General features: G+C 36.1%; 2 protein-coding genes across 5 annotated transcripts in view; one reads left to right on the top strand and one right to left on the bottom strand.

Annotated features, from left to right (window-relative positions):
- The window catches only part of strn3 (striatin, calmodulin binding protein 3), a 59125-nt gene extending 42713 nt beyond the window's left edge, over positions 1-16412 (bottom strand). The window contains exons 1-3 of one of the 2 annotated variants that reach the window (XM_005158784.6): positions 15938-16412; positions 635-738; positions 400-473 (exon numbers count right to left, since the gene is read on the bottom strand). In XM_005158784.6, the coding sequence (XP_005158841.2) occupies positions 400-473; positions 635-738; positions 15938-16219 (460 nt within the window). In that variant the 5' untranslated portion in view covers positions 16220-16412. 2 annotated transcript variants of the gene reach the window in all.
- ap4s1 (adaptor related protein complex 4 subunit sigma 1) lies at positions 15429-19191 on the top strand. 3 transcript variants are annotated; one of them, XM_005158761.6, is made up of 6 exons: positions 15429-15558; positions 18101-18263; positions 18556-18642; positions 18737-18805; positions 18888-18899; positions 18991-19191. In XM_005158761.6, exons 2-6 carry the CDS (start codon positions 18126-18128, stop codon positions 19117-19119), a joined length of 435 nt encoding a protein of 144 aa, XP_005158818.1. In that variant the 5' UTR covers positions 15429-15558; positions 18101-18125; the 3' UTR covers positions 19120-19191. The 3 variants fall into 3 exon arrangements, with proteins under 3 accessions (XP_005158818.1, XP_073783128.1, NP_001003826.1); XM_073927027.1 differs by lacking the exon at positions 18888-18899 and having other exon boundaries at positions 18737-18811; NM_001003826.1 differs by lacking the exons at positions 15429-15558; positions 18888-18899 and having other exon boundaries at positions 18126-18263; positions 18991-19119.
- The last annotated feature ends 699 nt before the right edge of the window (positions 19192-19890 follow it).

Below are 19890 nucleotides of genomic sequence, written 5' to 3'. Positions count from 1 at the left end.
ACACCTAATATTTACATTAAAACCATTTTTTGACCGATTAAAAAATCCTGTTTAAAGAACTTTAACAAAATTTGTTGAATTCAATATTGGTGACATTCAAATGCGGTTTCTGAAATGTTGGTAAAATGTGCATTATTTGTCAGTGCTATTGTACAAGAATAAATGTACATTTTTAAAATAATTTCTGTTTTTATCATTCTTTTTTGACAATTGAGTACAATTGTTAAAATAAAACCATAAACTAATGTCATTTCAAATATAATTTAAACACTTTCAAGGACCTTCATTTTTTTAAAGTACTTTACAGACCTTGAAACTATATGTCTGAAATTCAAGTCCTTTCAAGAAGGGTGTGAACCCTGATATTATACACTTTAAAAATAGGTTGGGTCCTCTTACCTGATTCAAAGCTAGGCATTTTCACTTCACCTTGATTAAGTTCTGTCCCATATTTTAATTTATGGTATTTTGCTCTAGAAATGAAAGACAGAATCTTTGTTAAAAATACAGGCATACATAAACTAACACACACACACATACATGCATAAGCTTTTTAATATAAATATGAAAATAGCTTTACTTTGATCAACATTTTCTTTTACAATAACTAATGTTACAAAAAAGAATCACAAACCTTTCTTGCTTTAATGCATATTCTAACATTTTTATTCTTCTAACAAGGTCATTCTTTAAATTTTCCTGCCCCTTCCTTTCTCCTTGGAGGAATGCTATTCGGGCCTGCAACACAGAAACAGACGTCATGATGAGAACACGTGAAATAGAGGTTAAACCAGAGCATATAAATTTTAGCTGAGATGTCAACTTGTGAAATGTTCGAAATGAGAGAACAAATTTGGAACAGACATGCTCTTGCTGACATCACACATACACACACACACACACAAAATCACGCGTTTGTGAACGAATCATTTGCTTGGTGAACTTGGCGAATCAATTTGATTTAAATCAATAACCATGATTTGACTGGATTGAAATCATTTCATCTCATTTTCTTAAGAGGAACCAACACAAGCCACTGGAAGGCAGTGGCCCAGAGGAACTGAGCTCTAAAGAGCAGGTTAACATTAGCAAATGAGAGCAGCTGTGCAACTTGACCCCTCTTAAAGGCCAGGAAGTGAATGAGAGGAGGCAAGGGGAGGGGTATTTATAGACAACCAAACCCTCAGCCTTCCTGGAGGAACAAGAGCTCCTGCAGACTCTCATGACAACCTTACTTGTTTGGCAGGTAATCTAGCAGAGGAAATCCTGTGTGCTTTTGGTAAAAACCGTGAAGGTAAAGTGAGTTGTCCACAACAATTCAATGGTGTAATATTATTGTTAAATGAAAATATACAGTACATAGTACATAGACCTCCTAAAATGTACTAATTAGAACCCAAGTTTTAATTCCCATAAAAAAAACAGCATAGCAAGCAGGACAGCGAGACGCCAGTCCATTGATCGAGTCAACACTACCTTCACCTTATGTTCTAAAGTATTTAATGGTCAAGCTCAAATATCTGATCAGCAAAAGCCCAATGAGCATTGTGTAATACTGTTCAAACATAAAAACACATCCCCTCAGATGATCAATATAGGAACTGGCAGAATAACATGGGCTGTTGACCAATAAAACATGTAACGTCACTTGATTGATACATCATTAACAATAGTTGCATAATGCAAACATTTGGGGAAAGAGCAATTGTGCAGAGCACTGATTTGGGGGAAAAGATAAACATGCAATATATTGGCTACTTTCGATTTTTCAATTTAGTGCAAGTGGTTGATATTAAATATTTAAATCATGTAGCGATGGACAGAACTGGCAATGGACTTCTTAACTGTGAGAAATGTCTAACTGAAACTGCTATATTTGTGCAAAACACTTAAATAATAATGTTTTTACCATGACTTAAATACTTATACACTTGTGCCATCATCACTACTGTATCATTAAATGTGAATCTCGGTGCCAAAATTCTTTTTAAACCACTTTATTGTTCATTGACTACTTTAATTATGTTATTCTTGGATTTGTCTCATCCATGTGTAAACACTGAGCAAACAGGGAATTATCAAAAATTTGAGTATAGTTTGCTCAAATCCGTCAGTCACTTTCCAGCTAAACCAATAGCAAGTATTTGAGGCGTGGCTACTGTAGTAGACAAAAGAAACTCAATTTACAAACAGAAATGCAAGTGAAAATTCAAAGAATTGCCAAAAGATTCAGAGACTGTGAGGCAAAACAAAGGTAAACACTAGGTCTGCACGATATTGGAAAAATCTGACATTGCAATGTTTTCTTTTTCTACATTATATATATATTGCGATATGAATACAATATCAGCAGATGATTTGAAAAGCTCTATTTGAAATAAAATCATTCGTTTAGATTAACTGGAATAATCTTGAATAAAAATAAAAACTTCAAGCATAAAGAGATGGAGCAAAAATAAAAGTGAAATAAGTATTCAGATATTCAGGTACAGTAATATGACACGATACAATATTATCATGGTATTTTGCCCTCGGTAATGATAAATCAAGATACCTGCAATATACCACAAGAAAACCATTTACAATATATCGCGAAATCTGTAAGTGAAGGGGAAAATGCATCAAAAACTTATAAGATGCATTTCTTTTATTTGTAGCATTTATAGAGTTGGATCATTGGTGTGTTTTCTATCCTCCGTTACGAGAATACATGGTAGTATATGTTAGGGCTGGGCGATATGGCAAAAAAAAAAATCTAGGTTTTTTATAAGGTTTGACTGATTTACGATTTCGATTTTTTTAATTGTGTAACAAGTCAACTTAAAACATTACATTAAAATGACTGAAGTAACACTCTTTATAAGTAACTTGAAAAACCATCTGGTCAAGGAACATTGTATTTTCTTTGTATATATTGTATTTGCTTACATAAATTGGTCAACAAGGTGTAAATAAATGTAAAACAAATTTACGAGTTAAATACCGTTACAGAAGATTAAAAAAAATGTATGTGTAAATATTGCAGTTTCAGACGACAGAAGTTATTGCAGTTTCAAGCGCCGATGAAAGTGTCAGCCAATTAGATTGCTGTATGCAAATACACTAGCTCAGACAGTGGCCTATTGCTGACTAATTTCCTTGGCTTTACTCATCCTCATAAATTGAAATAAGGACGCATGACAGCCGACTCTAAAAAAAAAATAAACTGTGGAAGTTGAACTCTAAACAAAGTGAGGAGAGTTTACATGCACCTGAGTTGTTTTAATTATTTTGGTCCATTTAGAAACTCTTGCCGCACTAAGAACAAAGTGCAACATTGTAACAATTTTACTCCCTGTTTCGGAACAAAATTATTTATCTACAGGTGTGAAAGCAGCCTAATTGTAAAAATATTGACATTTATTTGTAGTTTACAGTGTTATTCTTAATTTACACAACAGTACATTTCAGTAATAACATAACAATTTTCTCTAATGACATGAGTATCCCTCTTTAGGGAGTTTACAGGTTGGGGGTTACAAATAAATAGAACGAATAAATCAATATAAATACATTTGCAAAACTCTAGACATTACTCAACCAATGAAAGCATCCAAAAAAAGATGTTTGACCAAGAGAAGACAGAACACAGGCTAGCCTGTTTGGCTCAAAGCAATTACGTTCTTGGATGAAGTTTTCACACAAGACAGCTGTCTGTACTTGTCTTCAGACATTTTGGAACGAGACTGACACACAGAGGCCGGCCTGGCTCAAAAGCACACCATGTGTATGACAGCATTCACGATCGGAACTAAAGGCTAATGGGCTGACTGAAATACATTGTTTACATCTGTAAATAATGCAGTAGCTATGGTAATACAGAGTGTCCCTTTAAAGTACAAGAGATGATAAAGTTGTTAAGAAGACAGAGTGTTAGGCAGAAGAGAGCTTTCACAATCCATGTTCACAGCGCTGGAATCAAAGTGTGAGGTCACTCCACTGAGACGCCTCACAGGCAGCCTGGGGGAAACATAGTGAGATCACTGGCCAAAACTAGAACCTTACAAAGGAGCAAGCTGCAGCACACAGGGCAAGAATAGCCCTCACCGACGCATAACACATTCCAGCGTACAGTTGTCAGATTATAGAGCTAACGGCAGAAAGTCTAACAAGCTAATGATGAGACTAGGCTAACCTGTCATGTTCAATAAAAAGACATGATAAAGACAGACACTCAAACGAAAGCTTTTCCACTACAGGACTTTTGATCTTAACTCACCCATTAGGAAAAATGCCACTTAAAAGGCCTCTACCTTGAAAGGTAACTGTCAAAACTGTAGGTTGATATACTTGAAAGCATGACTACGAGAACATAATTTCGTCTGAGAATACCAAAACTCACTAATTGGTTTGTCAAAAACCATGACAGACATGGTAGTCTTACCTACATGAAAACAATGAAACCTGAACTTTTTGTGCAGCCTGACTTGAGGCTGAACTACATTAATGTTAGGGATGTTTATGTTTTTCTAAACACTAAATAAGCATTTGTAAGTTTAAGGTAAATAAGTAAAAGAGTCATTGACTTGATTTGGCAAAGACAATTTAAAATCATTCTATGATACTGATTTAGTGCTTACATAGGGCTGAGCGATAAAATCTGTATTTATTAACTGAACATTAATGTCAACATAGATTTAAAAAAAAAACGTTTGGTATGAAGTTTCAGTATGAAGTGCTATAGTTTTATTAAAATGTGGCTGTTGAGCGCATGCCTTGGAAGGAAAGCCAATAAGCTTGTGTCAGTTTGACATTTCCAATAGAGTGCGACTTGCAGGATGTGCATATGGGAGCGACGCAATGTGATGCGTGTGCATTTTCCCTACCCCTAGTTGAAAATATTGTAAATAAAAAAGGATGCAAGGATGTCGTCAGAGTGGCTTCTTGGTTTCTTTTCTTGTGCATCACAGTCACTAGCACCCCACCTGAAAGAGTTTTTTACATAGAGAGTAATATAGTCATTCAACTTCACACTTTTGTAATGTAGCAATATGTATTTGAATAATGATGGCCGGTTCTTTTACTTGAAAGCTCAGATTTGATTATCATAATTTGTTTTGTGGCAATGTAGTGGCGCAGTAGGTAGTGCAGTTGCCACACAGCAAGAAGGTCGCTGGTTCGAGTCTAGGCAGGGTCAGTTGGCATTTCTGTGTAGTTTGTATGTTCTTCCTGCGAAGAAAGCTAAATTGTCCATAGTGTATGAGTGTAAGTGAGTGTGTATGGATGTTTCCCAGAGATGGGTTACAGCTGGAAGGGTATCTGCTGCATAAAATGTGTGCTGAATAAGTTGGCGGTTCATTGCGCTGTGGCGACCCTGGATAAAAAAAAAAAGGGACTAAGCCGAAAAGAAAATGAATTAATGAATAAATTTGTTTTGTTTACAGAGTTTGAGGGTTAATGTATCATTAATATTCACACCTTAATGTTTGCTTTGATTATTCAGCATTTACACTTTACCATTGCACACACTTTGTAACATTTTATTTATCAAATTTAAGATGAGATTTTTGTTGAAATATTTTTGCTTTTGACTATTAAAACTATCTGTCTTAGTAATGTTGGTAAATTAAAATAAAAGGGTAAAACAAAATCCTAATATACCCAAATGTAAAAAAAAAAAATCTATAATTATCAATACCGATATTAAACACGATATTGTGATTTATTCTGCAATATCACCCAGCCCTATGCTAACGCATTAAACAAAGTGTTGAAAACTGTTGTACTACATTATTTTTGGTAAAAATAAACTTAGTACTCTAAAAAATAAAAGGGAAAATAACTTAAATGTATCAATTTAATATTTTTTGGTAAAGTCATACTAACTGCAGACAGCTGAACGGCAGTGTAGTGAACCTTAAATATTTACCTTCATTTTAAATGATTAGACATTCTGTCGAGCCTATAACTGTGCCTAAGTGTAATTTTATAGAAACACTGTCACAAATAATACTGCTTCTCAATACATACTGCTATTCCTTATATTATATGCTTTATTGCTCAATTCAAAATCCTCTGATGAGGCTATTCCACGTGTAAGCAAGTTAAAGTATAATCAATCTGCAGCGGCCAACAAAAAATCTGCGGTATTAGCTCGTCATACTGATCTAGCTTGCAAATCAGGGACTAAACTGGTCGGACTTCCTCCTTTTTTTTGTTAATGTATGAAGACTTTTAAACCATTAAAACAATTAGCCAGAAAATGACACTGTCACAGCATTTTACAATAGTCAACAAAGAGTAAGAGGAAAGTCTTAATGCTGATAAGACAGTAGAGAAACCTGAAATACTGCAGTATAAATAAATCACTGTTCATGATGGACAAAATGAAGAGTTGATTACAAGAAAAGAAAAGAAAAAGGGCAAATGCTTTTTTTTTTTAAATTCCTTTCACATAACAGCGCTGGTAAATGTGTAGATGAGTGCTTCCCAAGCTTTTCTTTCAGGCCTCCCCCATGTGTGTCTATTTGTTTTTCTGTCTATATGTCTGTCTATATCTGCTTCAGTTATAAATGTGCACTCAAATCAGCCCTCATGTATTACTACTCACGTCTTGCATTTACTTTTTGTGAGAGAGAATAAAAGGCACAGCACTGGTTAAACATCATTGTCAGGGAGTTCTTCTCCCCAAAAGTTGCAGATTTTAGTAGACTACATCACTTGTCTTCAAGTGACTGTCACCAGTGAATACAAATCAATGAGAAATCGATTTTGCTGCACTGAGTGTATGAAGGAGCTCAGGTAAAATGAGTACATAGAGTCTAAATACACTTGTCAGATGCATTTATTGAGAACTGATAACATGAGCCACATTATTTACCATCTTATATATTACAGAACATAAAATGTAAAGCAAAAATGGCAATGATCAACACAAGGCCTAAATAAAGATCTTGCTTTGCAAGACACAACATCTTTCCCACTCAGCACTGAGCCTGAGTATGGGGTGCTGTTTACTAGTTATACTGCTAGCTAACTATTCAGCCAAGCCAAACAAAAATTCCAAGTCAAAAGGAAACACAAAGAAGCCGGTTGTCACTTAGCTACAATCCTCAAATATTTGCAAGCAATATGGACTACTAGACTAACACTGATCTGATAACAGGTGGACAAAGAAGTCAAATTATCGTTCACACCTAGCATAAGGTTTGACACAATGTCTCTGTCCGCTTTCAACCACTTCACTGATGATGGAGGGTCTATGGGTGTATATAGAGTGGAGGAATGCCTTCTGAAGTTTGCATGCACTGCGGGTCACGCCGATCACTTGAGGCAGAATTATAAACCAGGCTTTACAGGCATTTGATAGAGTTGTTCATCATGCCTCATTTCTGTCGTCTATGAAAAGGAATACAAGATTTGAAATTGACAGTCAGGTTTTACTCTTCAGAGAATGCAAGTGGGGCTGATGTGCATATAATACACTTAGTCAAATATGTCTTATAATAATCTGTGCGCACATTTTTAAAAAATATGTTTTAAACTTACAGCAACTGTAAAGCAAAACAACAAGTGTATTTACCACAGGAAAACTATACATGAAGCGTGTTGGTCTACATTCAAAATGTTTTTTTTTCATTTTTGTATTTTTTAAATAATATAGCATTGATTAATAAATAAATAACGACTGGACAAGATTTCTAAAACTAAGCTTAAGACGTTGTCAAAGGCAAGGTTGTAGTGATGTTGCAGACGAGCACTGAAGTCACTGTAGTTCCTTTACAGCCTACAGATGAATTACCAACCAACGTCACATGGGTTCCTGGTTGCAAAAAGACACCGTTGGAATAGTGAACATGTTGTGTTGTGCAGTAGGATGCCAAATTCGAATGTCCAAAAATAGAAAACTTAACTTTTACCGTACACCACACTGCTTTTAATGCCAACCGCAGGCTAAAAGGGAGCTGAATGAACTGACGACCTAATTAAAAATGCTGCAGTTCTTATTTCATATCAGGTAATGAACTTGTGACACACTCCCTGTATTGTTTACCATGGCACTTAAAATATTCGGGCTGAAATAACCTGCAAGTGCGACTTGAAAACAACATTAACACTGTTTATTTGACTGTGAACAATGTTGTACTTTAACGTCATTGGCTGCTAATATGATGTCGCTATTTAGAGTTTGGAAATAATACTTTTATGAGATTATATTAATAAGGAGAAAGTCAGAAGGTGCAAACTTAAAACTAACTTTACCTCTATGTGTAAGTTCACATACCCTGCCGTACAGGTGTATCATGGAACATTATTTCTTGCACATGACCACACAGAACAAAATTGTTGGCATCCAAAGACTTGTAGGCCTTTAACACTTGGAGCTTCAATGAGATTGTATATTTGGAGCTGGATGCTTGACCATTTTGTCTTATCAAATATCCTTTGGGAGAGTGCTATCACAAATGGACCTGTCAGACGAACGCCTCTCACTTTAATGTTAATTTTGCTGAATCACTGTGCTTATCACTGGGTGACAAGCTGTTATATTACGCCGAAAGCATTATGTAAATAATATATATAATATGTCATCAATATAACTTATTTCTAAGAAAACAACTAACTCTGTACCGCATTGGATGTCATTTCATTGCTGTTAATGCTAGCGCTCCTGTTTTTTTTCTGCCACCTCGCTGCATACACATCCTGAATGTTTACAAACATGGTTATTTGTCTACTGTTAGGTTTTCAGTTCTTACAATTGCATTTAGGATCTAAAAGTCAGAAATTTTTTAGTATCCAGTTAAGATTTTCTGGTTGGACAAAACCTGTATATTGAACTGTGTTTAAACGCAGATTATTTGCAAAACATCTCAAAGTTTATGGGAAAGAACTATGGGGATTTTATCAAGGAAACCAGTGCAATGCTAGCAGCAGATTTTGGTCTACAAGATGACGTCAGAGCCACTATTAGCTTTCTCTGATCTTTCAATATAACACTGTGAAAGCTAGTGCAAGTTTTATCAACTGGAGTCCCCAATAGACTGAACATTTGCGCATCTCTTTTGTCTCACACAAACATTTCAAGTCCTAGAGTCCATGTTAATGAGCTGATGAGTTGAATCAGGTGTGTTTGTGTAAGGAGACATGCAAATCAAGCAGTGTTTGGTGGGCTCCATGACTGTGGTTGAGAACCATTGCTGTAAAAAAATACTTTAAAAGCACTACATCAATAATATACACTCAGTAGGTGGAAATGAGGTCTTTAACATCCTTTAGAATGCATTTATACTGCCAGGTGAAATACCAGGTGAAATTAGGGCCTTAGAGATTTACAACCATGCAAATCTTTTACACTATATTGAACACTACAATCAAACTACCATCAGAAAAAGAATGAAAGGGGGCATTATTAAACATTCTATAACACTACCATGTCTAGTGAAGCATAGTCTTCTCTTAAGGCACACATTCAACAGTCGAGAGCTATCCAAGAAACATACATGCAACTTAAACTGATCAGATTACCAACTTGGTTCATCACGGTAATGAGACACGTGCATTAAGATCTAAATATTAATGAGCCAAGTGTGTTTTAGAGCAGGACATGAGTAGGTCAAATTTCTACATATTTACTTATAATAGCAGAAACGTATTACTGAAATAACTTGATTAGACCGACATTTTTTTGTAATTCAGTTTCACTCACTTCTTAAGCAGTGTAAAGTGTTGGCAGGTAATACTAAGGAACTGTTGTTTTAAAAGAGCATTGCTAATGTCAGCAGAGTGTGAGGATGGCTAGTACACATATGGTCACTAACAGCTGGCTGCTCACAGCTCCAAGCGACTCACTGATGCTTGCTGGAAATCTCTGTCACCTAGCTGATTTAAAGATCGGCAGAACAGCATTTCAGCTGTGCAAACTGAACACAGACACTAAAAATAATCTTGACTGCTGTTGGGGAAAAACAGCTGAATGAGGGGACCCTACAGGGTTAATAATAGTACAATGGAAATATACTGGAAATGTGATAGTATAATGTTTATGTAAGTAAAAACAGAGTATATACGCCAAAGTGAACAGCATATCAAAAGTGAAACTTAAGTATTATTTCATGCTATAAATGAAATCTAAAGCAAGATAATAGTTAGAAAAATTGGACATCATTATAATATGCAGATTTTAAAAGAATTAATCTTTTTCTCTATAGTGTGACTATTTATTGTTTGCATTTAAAATTAGTTAGATTTGGTTTTGATGTTTAAAAGTGATCTGACATAAGAGTTTATTAGTATACTTGTTTGATCATTTTCATTTTGTTCTACTATTTCTTTTTTAAAAATTATCAATGGCATCTGCATTAAATTCATATTTATTCAATCAAGTCAAGAATCATTAATTGAAGAACTGAATCGAAACCAATCCTAATGACAAACCCTAACACTTAGGAGAACTTTATAAAAAAAGAAAAGAAATTTAAAATGGGGCTGTCAACTGATCAAAACATTTTAGAGCATTAATCTCAAGCATGCTCTTTCAATAATAGAGAGTAATCAGTCACAATATAGAGTTTTACTGTAAATGTGCTGTGGTGAAATAAAGAAATGCATGACAATCTAGTTTAAGGAAACAGATCCACTAGTGTTATTATCTTACTGTTTATGTATTATTTTTAACTTGATTAAAGTGAATGAGTACAGATCGAGAAGGTTTGCTGTTACAGCAAGGTAGTTTTGCTTATGTACTGATGTCTAGTGATCTGGACAACTTTCACATTGTTTTGCTTTTTTGAATTTTATTCCAGTTCATGTATTTTTAATCACACTAGTCCCCCTAGACCAGGGGTTCCCAATCTTTTTCGTATTTAAAAGGCCAAAAGCCAAACATTATTGAGAGCCATGGGCTGAAGGTAAATATACCAAACTACTGTATAATGCAATAGAGTTGCCATAGGTAATTTCCTGATTTATTTCATGAGACTTAAAAGTAAATAGAAAGCATTAATTTAAATCATATTAACTAATGCTGTATAACATTTAAAATTATAATTTATTGCAATAAAAACAAATCACATTTTTTATTACAGTAGAGTTCAATGATAAATCAACTAGTCAAGCAGAGTCTGCCTTTGCCTTGATTTGTCCTTGATGCATCGGGTGACGGTACGCACATTTAAACTAAATTTACACCATTTAATTGAAACATTTCACTTCAGTTAGCTGTTAACAATAAAACAAACAAACATCAGTCTTCCTCTCTTCTCAGATGGGATGGTAGGCCAAATCAAGGGTTACTGTGGGCCAACTTTGGCCCACTGGCCCTAGTTTGGGCATCCCTGTCCTAGAAGATAACTGGTATGGTCCTAAACATTGTTGATTGGTCTGCAGTCTGTGAATATCAGTCTAGTTAATGTTAATGTTAATGAACCTGTGCTGCTGTACTCATCTACTGTGTCTCAGCAATGAGATCTTTACTAATATCTGCAAAAATATATTTGGCCTGAAGATGATATGTTGTTTCAGGGTGCTTTCACATTAGCCCTTCTGGTCAACACTCGGGTTTATTTCACGTCAGAATTATGTACATTTAGCAAGTGTAAACAATTTCTTCTGAATTCGGGTGCGCAACTGTCACTGAATCATTCCCGAGTCCGCCTAAAAGAAGTGGTCCGGGGTACGGTTAGTGCGAAATCTGGTTCAGTTCAACTGTACAACAAACTTTAGTTTTCATAACGTTCATTCATGTGTATGTCTGAGTATCCCCTACTGTACCTTGGTGAAAAGCAGGACTGAGCCAGGACAAACACAGTGAAAACGTCTGCTTGTCTCCACCAAAAACGACTTCTGTTGACATTGCATTATGTTTTGAACTTATTTAATATGTTTGCGTCAGATAGACACAAGTCACTCTCTGTATGTTACCAAACCCAAAAGATTGAGTTAAAGCAGAACGATCGCAATGTGTGTACATCTTTCCATTTTGGCGCCTTAGCTTTTGTTGCCTGGGTTCAGAAGGAAAAACGACAATGTGAACAAAAACCAGCCGAGAAGGTGGCAAGGGGGGGACAATCAAACTTGGGTTCGGACTAGGCAATCGACCCAAGTATGAAAGCACCCTCCGTGGAAGGACAGTTCATCAGTACAGTAAGTGCACACAACTTTGGTTTTATCCAAGCTTCCAACCGGAAGCTTTTTATTACAAAACTTGCCATTCAGCACACTAGGTGTTGTGTCCTGAGCCATCAAATTACTGGCGTTCACTGTACTCTTATCACACAATGATATGGCTGTGATGACGGCCAAAAAAGTTCAGGTCAAACCTTATTAAACAATTTATTTGCATTAAAAAAGAATGTATATCTTAAAATGTTTTGCTTAATCACATGCGTTAAGGCTGGTACACACCAGAACGCTTTTCTTTTGTGTTTATAGTCATCATTTTAGACGTTTTTCCGGATTCAAACCCAAGCAATTTTCACTGGCGTGGAGCACAAGCGTATGCAAAATCACTCCTTGACGTTAGATGGAGCAAAAAATCTTTAAGCTTCTGACACACGCTTGTAACACAGAAGAAGACAGAAAGTTGACACGCTTGTTGTTAAAGTTACTGGCGATTTGAACACGCATGGATGGTTCAAGCAGCAGCTCCAGCTCTAGCGATGAAGTAATGATTATTGTTCACCAGTGCAATAAGCAGCTCCACGTTCATATCACCTCTGGGTGTCTTCTTCCCTTATTTGTTGACAAATTTACAACTTTTTAAAATACTTTTCAAATTGGCAGCCTGTGAGCATAGGACGGTATAAGACTGATGGTACGATAACCTTGGATAAAAATATCACGGTTTCACGATATTGTGATTACGGCTCTAAAATAAAATATTTTTAAATGTCTGGGTAAAAAAAATAAAATGTTTATCCCTTCTTAACACAATCTACTTTATTTTAGAAAACGTTTAAAATATTTCAAAGCAATAAACATGTAAGGCTAAATGATTCAAATGAATCACTGGTATTTGCAGTCTTTATTTGTTTTTTAAACACAGATTTCTTTACAATTTAATATGCCATCTTTGGATACCAAAAAAAAAACTAAATAAAAAAATCTTACACATACCTTAGGAATGGTATAACAGGAAATGTTGGGGGTTTTACAACCTTCACTTTTCCAAACCTCTGTATACCTTGAAAACGGTTATCGTCCCATGACTAGCGGCCTGCACAAGTTGTGGAATTTAGTGCATCATGACAACAGATATACATACGTTATTTTCATTGCCTAACAAATTGAACCTTACAGTAGAAAACAGCTCTTTTCGGCATTATCATGAAGAGAACAATGACGTTTGGGACTCTTGGGACTGTATGAAAACGTAGCATCGTTTTGATTTTCCAACATAAAAGTCCCTCAAATAATACTTCTATCTATATACTTTCACAGATGACCTAGGAAGTCATTCATACGTAGAATTCAGTAGTATGACCTGTAAATTGGGTATCTCACCATTTGAAAGAGAAGAGGATTTACAGACATTCAAAAAAGTTTCAAATGTAGGATTGGTTAGAGATGTGCAATGAGCCATTATGACTATGAAGATGGTGCTAGCATGACCTACAAACCCTGAGCTAACCCAGATAACAGCAATCAGGCCCGTTCCTGATGTGACTGCTCAGGACATCTCTGCTAAGAGCTATGCCTACTAGCCAAGCAAGCTGACAGGAAGAGTTTCACATCAATTAGATCCAGACACTATCAGAGTAGCACAGAACCACTATCCATTATAACATTAGCAACGTCTCCAGCACTGAAAAGCAGCACCTGGTAATGGACTTAAGCATCTGCATGCAAAGCTGGAGAATCAAAGCGCTCATATTTGGCAGCATGATTTGATTTGGTTCAACTTGCAGCATTTCGTTTGTGGTATGTACGGTATGCGTCTAATGGTTAGATGGCAAGTGAACCTCGGAAATATGGAATGCAAAGCAAATAAACAAGACCAACCCTCTTTTTAGGACCTGCATCGGTATGAGTGTGGGAGGGCTGACTTCCTCTAATGAAAAGTGCACATTAGTTTTGAGGTGGGAGTCATTCTGAAAGTATGTCACAAAACAAGTCTGTACAGGGGTAGTGAAGAGACTCCTCAGCCTCTGAAATGAAGACTGACTGTGTTTACATAATGCCAAGTCCTGCCAGCTCCTTTCCTCATTCACAAAAGCTACACTGCCGTCCACATCTCTAGTAGGCTGAACATATGACAGCTACACCCATTAATACGGGGAGAATGGAGATTTGGCTGTCATAACACACTCTTTCACCCAAAAATAAATCTGTCAAAGTGAGAGGCGAGCAAAAAATACAAAAGTCATGGGGGGAAAAAAGGACAGACAATGTTTGTTGGTAAATCAGTCATCACTCATTCGGTTTACATTATTCTTCATAGGCAAAAAAAACAAAAACATTTATCAAAATAGCTTGCGCCTCCACATAAAGAAACTCTTAATATGTTTAAAAAAAGGAGATGAACAAAGGATGACAGAACTTTAAATAAAATACTTTAAGAACAAGCGGACACTTCTTTTTTTTTTACTAACAAAACTGAAAACCATGGAAACTGTGGTTAAGCCATAGTTTAACCATAGTCTTTGAAGTAAAACTTTAGTTATGCAAATGTAATCAATGCAACAAAAACGTGGTGATGACACTTTTACAACAATAAAACCATGGTTATAATTTACTCAAGTAAACGTTACTGAATGTTACCTGTTAATTATTTGACTGCCAAAAACAACAATATTGTCTAAATGTTGTGTGCTGCACCTCCATGAAACAAACTATTTAACTGATAAAGGTATTTTCTAAATACAAATGCAGGTCAACTGTTAAAAGGTTTGTTATTCTGTCAAACGTGTTGTGTTTTTGTGTTATACAAAGTCTGTCATACAGGTGGAGATTAACATAGGGGTGAGTAAATAATGACAAAAAAAGATAGTGACAAGAGACTTATCCAAATGCCAATGATTCATCCAAAATACTGATCTGACCAGGAGCTAAACTAGTAAGTCTATCTGCTCATAGCGATCTTAAAGGAGAGTGAACCTAAAATGAACAGTGTCATCATTTACACACCCTCGTGTTGTTCCAAACCGGTTTAACACAGTTTGTTTGTCATATGTGTAACACAAGTACAAATATCAGTCAGAGTGTTCGCAACTCGCCTCAAACTCTATTCCCTTTAAATGCAACGTTATGTTTCATTAACGAACGTAAATAGTGACCGTCGCTGTCATCCAGCATTTTTATGATAACTAGTTTTTGCTGATCAGAAAGCCCTTAATGTTCTTTTGAATCTTATAAAAGATGCAGTGTGTAAAACATACTAAAATTGAAGCAGGGTGTGAAAGTGAGCCCCAGTAGGATGGATCAATAAAAAAGCGACCCATACGGACGCCATATTGACCAAAACAAAATGGCAGAACAAGAGAATAGTTGACAAAGTCTGCTGGCTTTCATTGACAGATGCGTCCCGTGACACAATAAATCCGCAACAAACAACTATTAGATCTGCTTCTGTGATCGTGGGTAAGATAATCTGAATCCATCGTAGCGGGTGTCGCGTATTATCGCCAATACAGCGATGTCATGTTAGCTTAGCTTAGCACATCCACACTAGGAACGAGTAAGCGACTCGACTTACTAGATTGCTGTTTTACAATATAGGCATGCTAAATACATATGTCTCGCATGTTTCAAATGAAGAAAGGTTTGTTTATTGACACAACTGCTAGTGTTGAAATTTTGTGTAAACAGGGTGGACAGGAAGCTTGCGAGATGTATGGTAAAATGCTTAGCAATTCAGCCTCAAGCTTTTAATTAAAGCAACCGACGAGTTGTCGGTCGATGCCCCGATTTGGGGTTTCCAATCAGTGTGTCAGCAAAATCCAAAAGTCTACAACGTTACCTGGAGCTCGGCCCTCTCCACTTCCCAATGCGCCCTTTCCATCTCGAAACGGGCCCATTCGTGCTGGATGTAGTGTAAAATCCCCGGGATGGTGTACTGCTGGGGCCTGGGCATCTCGTCTTGCTGTTGCTGAACCATAGGCGCTCCTCCTGCGCTGTTCATCTGAGGATTAATGCTGTTGTTGCCCTGCTGCGGTGCGGGCTGCTGCTGCTGCCTCTGGGCGGCCATTCCTCCTCCTCCTCCTCCACCACCACCTCCTCCTCCTCCGGGCTGTTCATCCATGTTTAAAAATAGGAAAGTCCTGCTAGAAGTCGCCGATTGTTACCCCTCTACCCTCCCTTTTTTACCGTTCGCTTAGCGATGCGACGTCGCCCTGCCCCCAACCGAATAGGCTGGCACCTGAGCGGCTGTTGTGGATTTCGTGTCAGCGCACGGATTTGCCGGCCGCCATTAGTCCGATCCCTGGATGTGAGTCTCCTACTGCGGGGGTGAGCGAGCGAGTGAGGGAGGACTGGCGCGCGCGCTGCATGATGGGACGCGTTCACCCAGCCCTGCGCGCTCTCGAGTCATCCGAATCCAGACTGACGACGTACAGACTCTGCGCATGCGCTTTGTATCTATGATTTTTTTTACTTGATGAGGCGATAAAAATGTGTCGTTGACAATATCTATAGACGTATAGTACGGTTTGTGAAAGGAGAAGTGCTTGAAATAATCAATAGCATCCGTCGAGAATGTTGTTTATTGTTATAATTTAAAGGTGCTATTGGTTTAAGTTTAAATGTAAAATACAATTACAGCAAATTTTAATTGCAATCATTTTTTTAAAATTATAGCAGTTAATGTATATATGTATATATATATATATATATATATATATATATATATATATATATATATATATATATATATATATATATATATATATATATATATATATATATATATGTATGTTATATATATATATATATATATATATATATTAATGATTGAAAAACATTAACAACAAATGTCATCAATCAAACAACAATCCAGGAGTTTTTAGTCATTTAGTCCAAGATGTCAAGTCCTTGTTCGTATTGCTTTTAAGTTTGTTGATCCCTCAATAGACTCAAAATTCATTTTCATTTCATTTTTAAATTTACAAAAAAAAAAAAAAGTTTACACTTTCAAAGCTTGAAATTTGGCCAAAAAAAAAAAAGGTTTAAGAAATAATTAATATTTTCCTTTTTACATTCATGGAAACCAAAGACAACATTTTCATATGTAAAATGTTCCTTCACGTCTTTTATGAAATCAAGAACATCACACCAAAATGTCAGTGAATGAGGGCAATTCCAAAATAAATGAACAGAAATTTCAGGATTCACTAAGCAAAATGAAGAGTTGGTTTTGAAGTCTTTTAAGATTACACTTGTCTGGAAAGCAGAAACTTCTCTCATCTTGTTTGTTAAAAAGTGGGGTAATGACCAAACTCTCTTCCATGAAATATCATTTTCAAAACCATTGCAATATGACATTACATAAGGCACAGTAACAGAATCTTCTTGAAACAGGGCTTTTATTTTCTTATTGCATTTTGTATTAGATAAAGAAAGCCATAAATGTTTTCCAAAGGTTTAATGTTTACCAAAATGTTTACTTTTTTCCACAAAATTAATTACAGCAACTTATAAATGTTAAGTACACTTAAGACAAAAACGAAATGAAATGTTTTTCAGCATGTGTCAGGTCACCTCCCAAGGATGTTGGAATCTCGTAACCAATTTTGCCAAGCAATCCATTATTTATTAGCGTAATGGTCTTACAGTAGTAATTATGTAAACACACTTACAGTAGTTGTCACTACAGTATCATAAATTAACTGATGTAACTTTTAATTTGCCCCTTTACATATAAATTGTGGCACTAGTGTGTTATAAATTAATATTTCACAATTTAAAATAATTTTTCTATTTTTAAGATATACAATTTTTGCTTCTAAATATATCAATAACTTATCAAAAAATTATTCAAATGATTAAAACGGCGGCTTTCTTGACAGTATTATGATAATTCTTTAAATTACACTAGTCACATTACTTCTGGTGAAAGCTATTGGTGACTAAAGAATCAAATAAAATTTATTTAAAAGTAATTATGTTCATTTCTCTTCTTTCCCAGTGCTGTATCACACCTCTGAGTCACTATGATCAAGTTCCTGCTGATGGTGAACAAACAGGGGCAGACTCGCCTCTCTAAGTATTATGAAGCAGTGGATCTTGGGAAGAGAGCAGCTCTGGAGGCTGACGTGGTGCGTGGATGTCTGGCCCGGAGGAAGGAAGAGGTCAGTCATGTTTCCCAACTAATGGTTAACCACACAACTTTGTATCAGCAGCCATTGTTTGCGGTGCAAGATATTATGAATAAAATCCCGGAGTCCTCAGGGGGAAGTTTAATGTAAACAACAGAAACAATCAAACATAGTGAACATTCTGTAATCTCTACACAGATTATTTTCATACATGTAGAATTTCTGTGATTTTGAGTTTAATTTACTTTTGTGAAGCAGCCCTTAATTCTTCTGAATAAAATTAGCCGTTGAACATCTTTAACTGGCTCTTGTATTTCTTCTTCAGTGCTCATTTGTAGAGTATAAGGACTATAAACTGGTCTATCGCCAATATGCAGCTCTTTTCATTGTTGTTGGCGTCACTGAAAATGAGGTTTGTTGTTCATATTATTGGCGAAATGACATGCTCATTTGTAATCAGTATTCATGAATTTACGTGATTGACTGTCTTTGGCTTTTTCACACAGAATGAACTCTCTATCTATGAACTTGTGCACAACTTTGTGGAGGTGCTAGACAAATATTTCAGTCGTGTGGTAAGTGTCATTTTAATAATAGTAAATGTGACATCTTTCCTGAGAACAGAATAATAAACTGTTCACTTTCTTCTTTTGACAGAGTGAGCTGGATGTATCCTTTATAAGTCAAACGACTAAAAATATGTCAATTAAGTCTTTAGTTTTACATGTTAGACGTGTTTTATTCCTTAATGAAAAATCAGATCATGTTTAATTTAGACAAAGTACACATTATTCTTGATGAAATGATCCTGAACGGACACATCGTGGAGACCAATAAGAACAGAATACTGGCACCACTACTGGCCCTGGACAAGATGACTGAAAGCTGATCTGATGTTAATGACCACTCATCATTGCTTTGCTACAAATAAATGTGTTTTTCTTTGTGTCACCATTCTAAACCTCATCCTGTTTTTACACAAATTGGTTTTACAATAATAATAATTAAAGCTGCAGGCAGCAATAAAAGGGACCTTGCACCCGGGCTCACCCCTGCCCGGTGGCCTAAGGATGACAGAGAATTATATACATTTAAGATAGAAAAAAAAATTATAACCTGAGAAAATCACAGATTTATGTTAAACCTTCTTCTATCAGCAGGTGGCGCTATAACTGTAACTCAATGTTGGCATGGAAATGTCTTCAGGAGAGGAATATCATCGAACATGATTTTCCAGGCAGATTTAACATTGTTTAATTGAGTTATAAGTACTTCCTCCTCCATGGCGATACTCTTTGTCAGTCCACCGCAGACACATCCTTTGGCGAAAACTCTAGATCTACACAATTTCACATCACAAAGGCTTTTGGGTTATACTGACAAAACTTGGATTTAATCTGATCAAATTTGTAGGAGTTTGTTACTGTAAAGCATGTAATTTCCTGTTGCCAGCAGGTGGCGCTAGAACTGTAACTGAATATTGGGATGTAAAAGAGTTCAAGTCAAGACTCCTATCAAACGTGTGGATTTTGAAGCAGATCAGACAATGCATGCCTGAGTTATAACAACTTCTTGTTTTGTGGCGAGCCATTAAAGTTTGTGAGGCCGACACGGACACACCCTTAGACGAATACTCTAGATCTTCGCAATTTAACATTGC

The sequence above is a fragment of the Danio rerio genome, chromosome 17, assembly GCF_049306965.1.
Source record: "Danio rerio strain Tuebingen ecotype United States chromosome 17, GRCz12tu, whole genome shotgun sequence".
NCBI lineage: Eukaryota > Metazoa > Chordata > Actinopteri > Cypriniformes > Danionidae > Danio > Danio rerio.
Note: the sequence above shows the minus strand (reverse complement) of the source record. Positions and strands in the feature narration are given on the sequence as shown.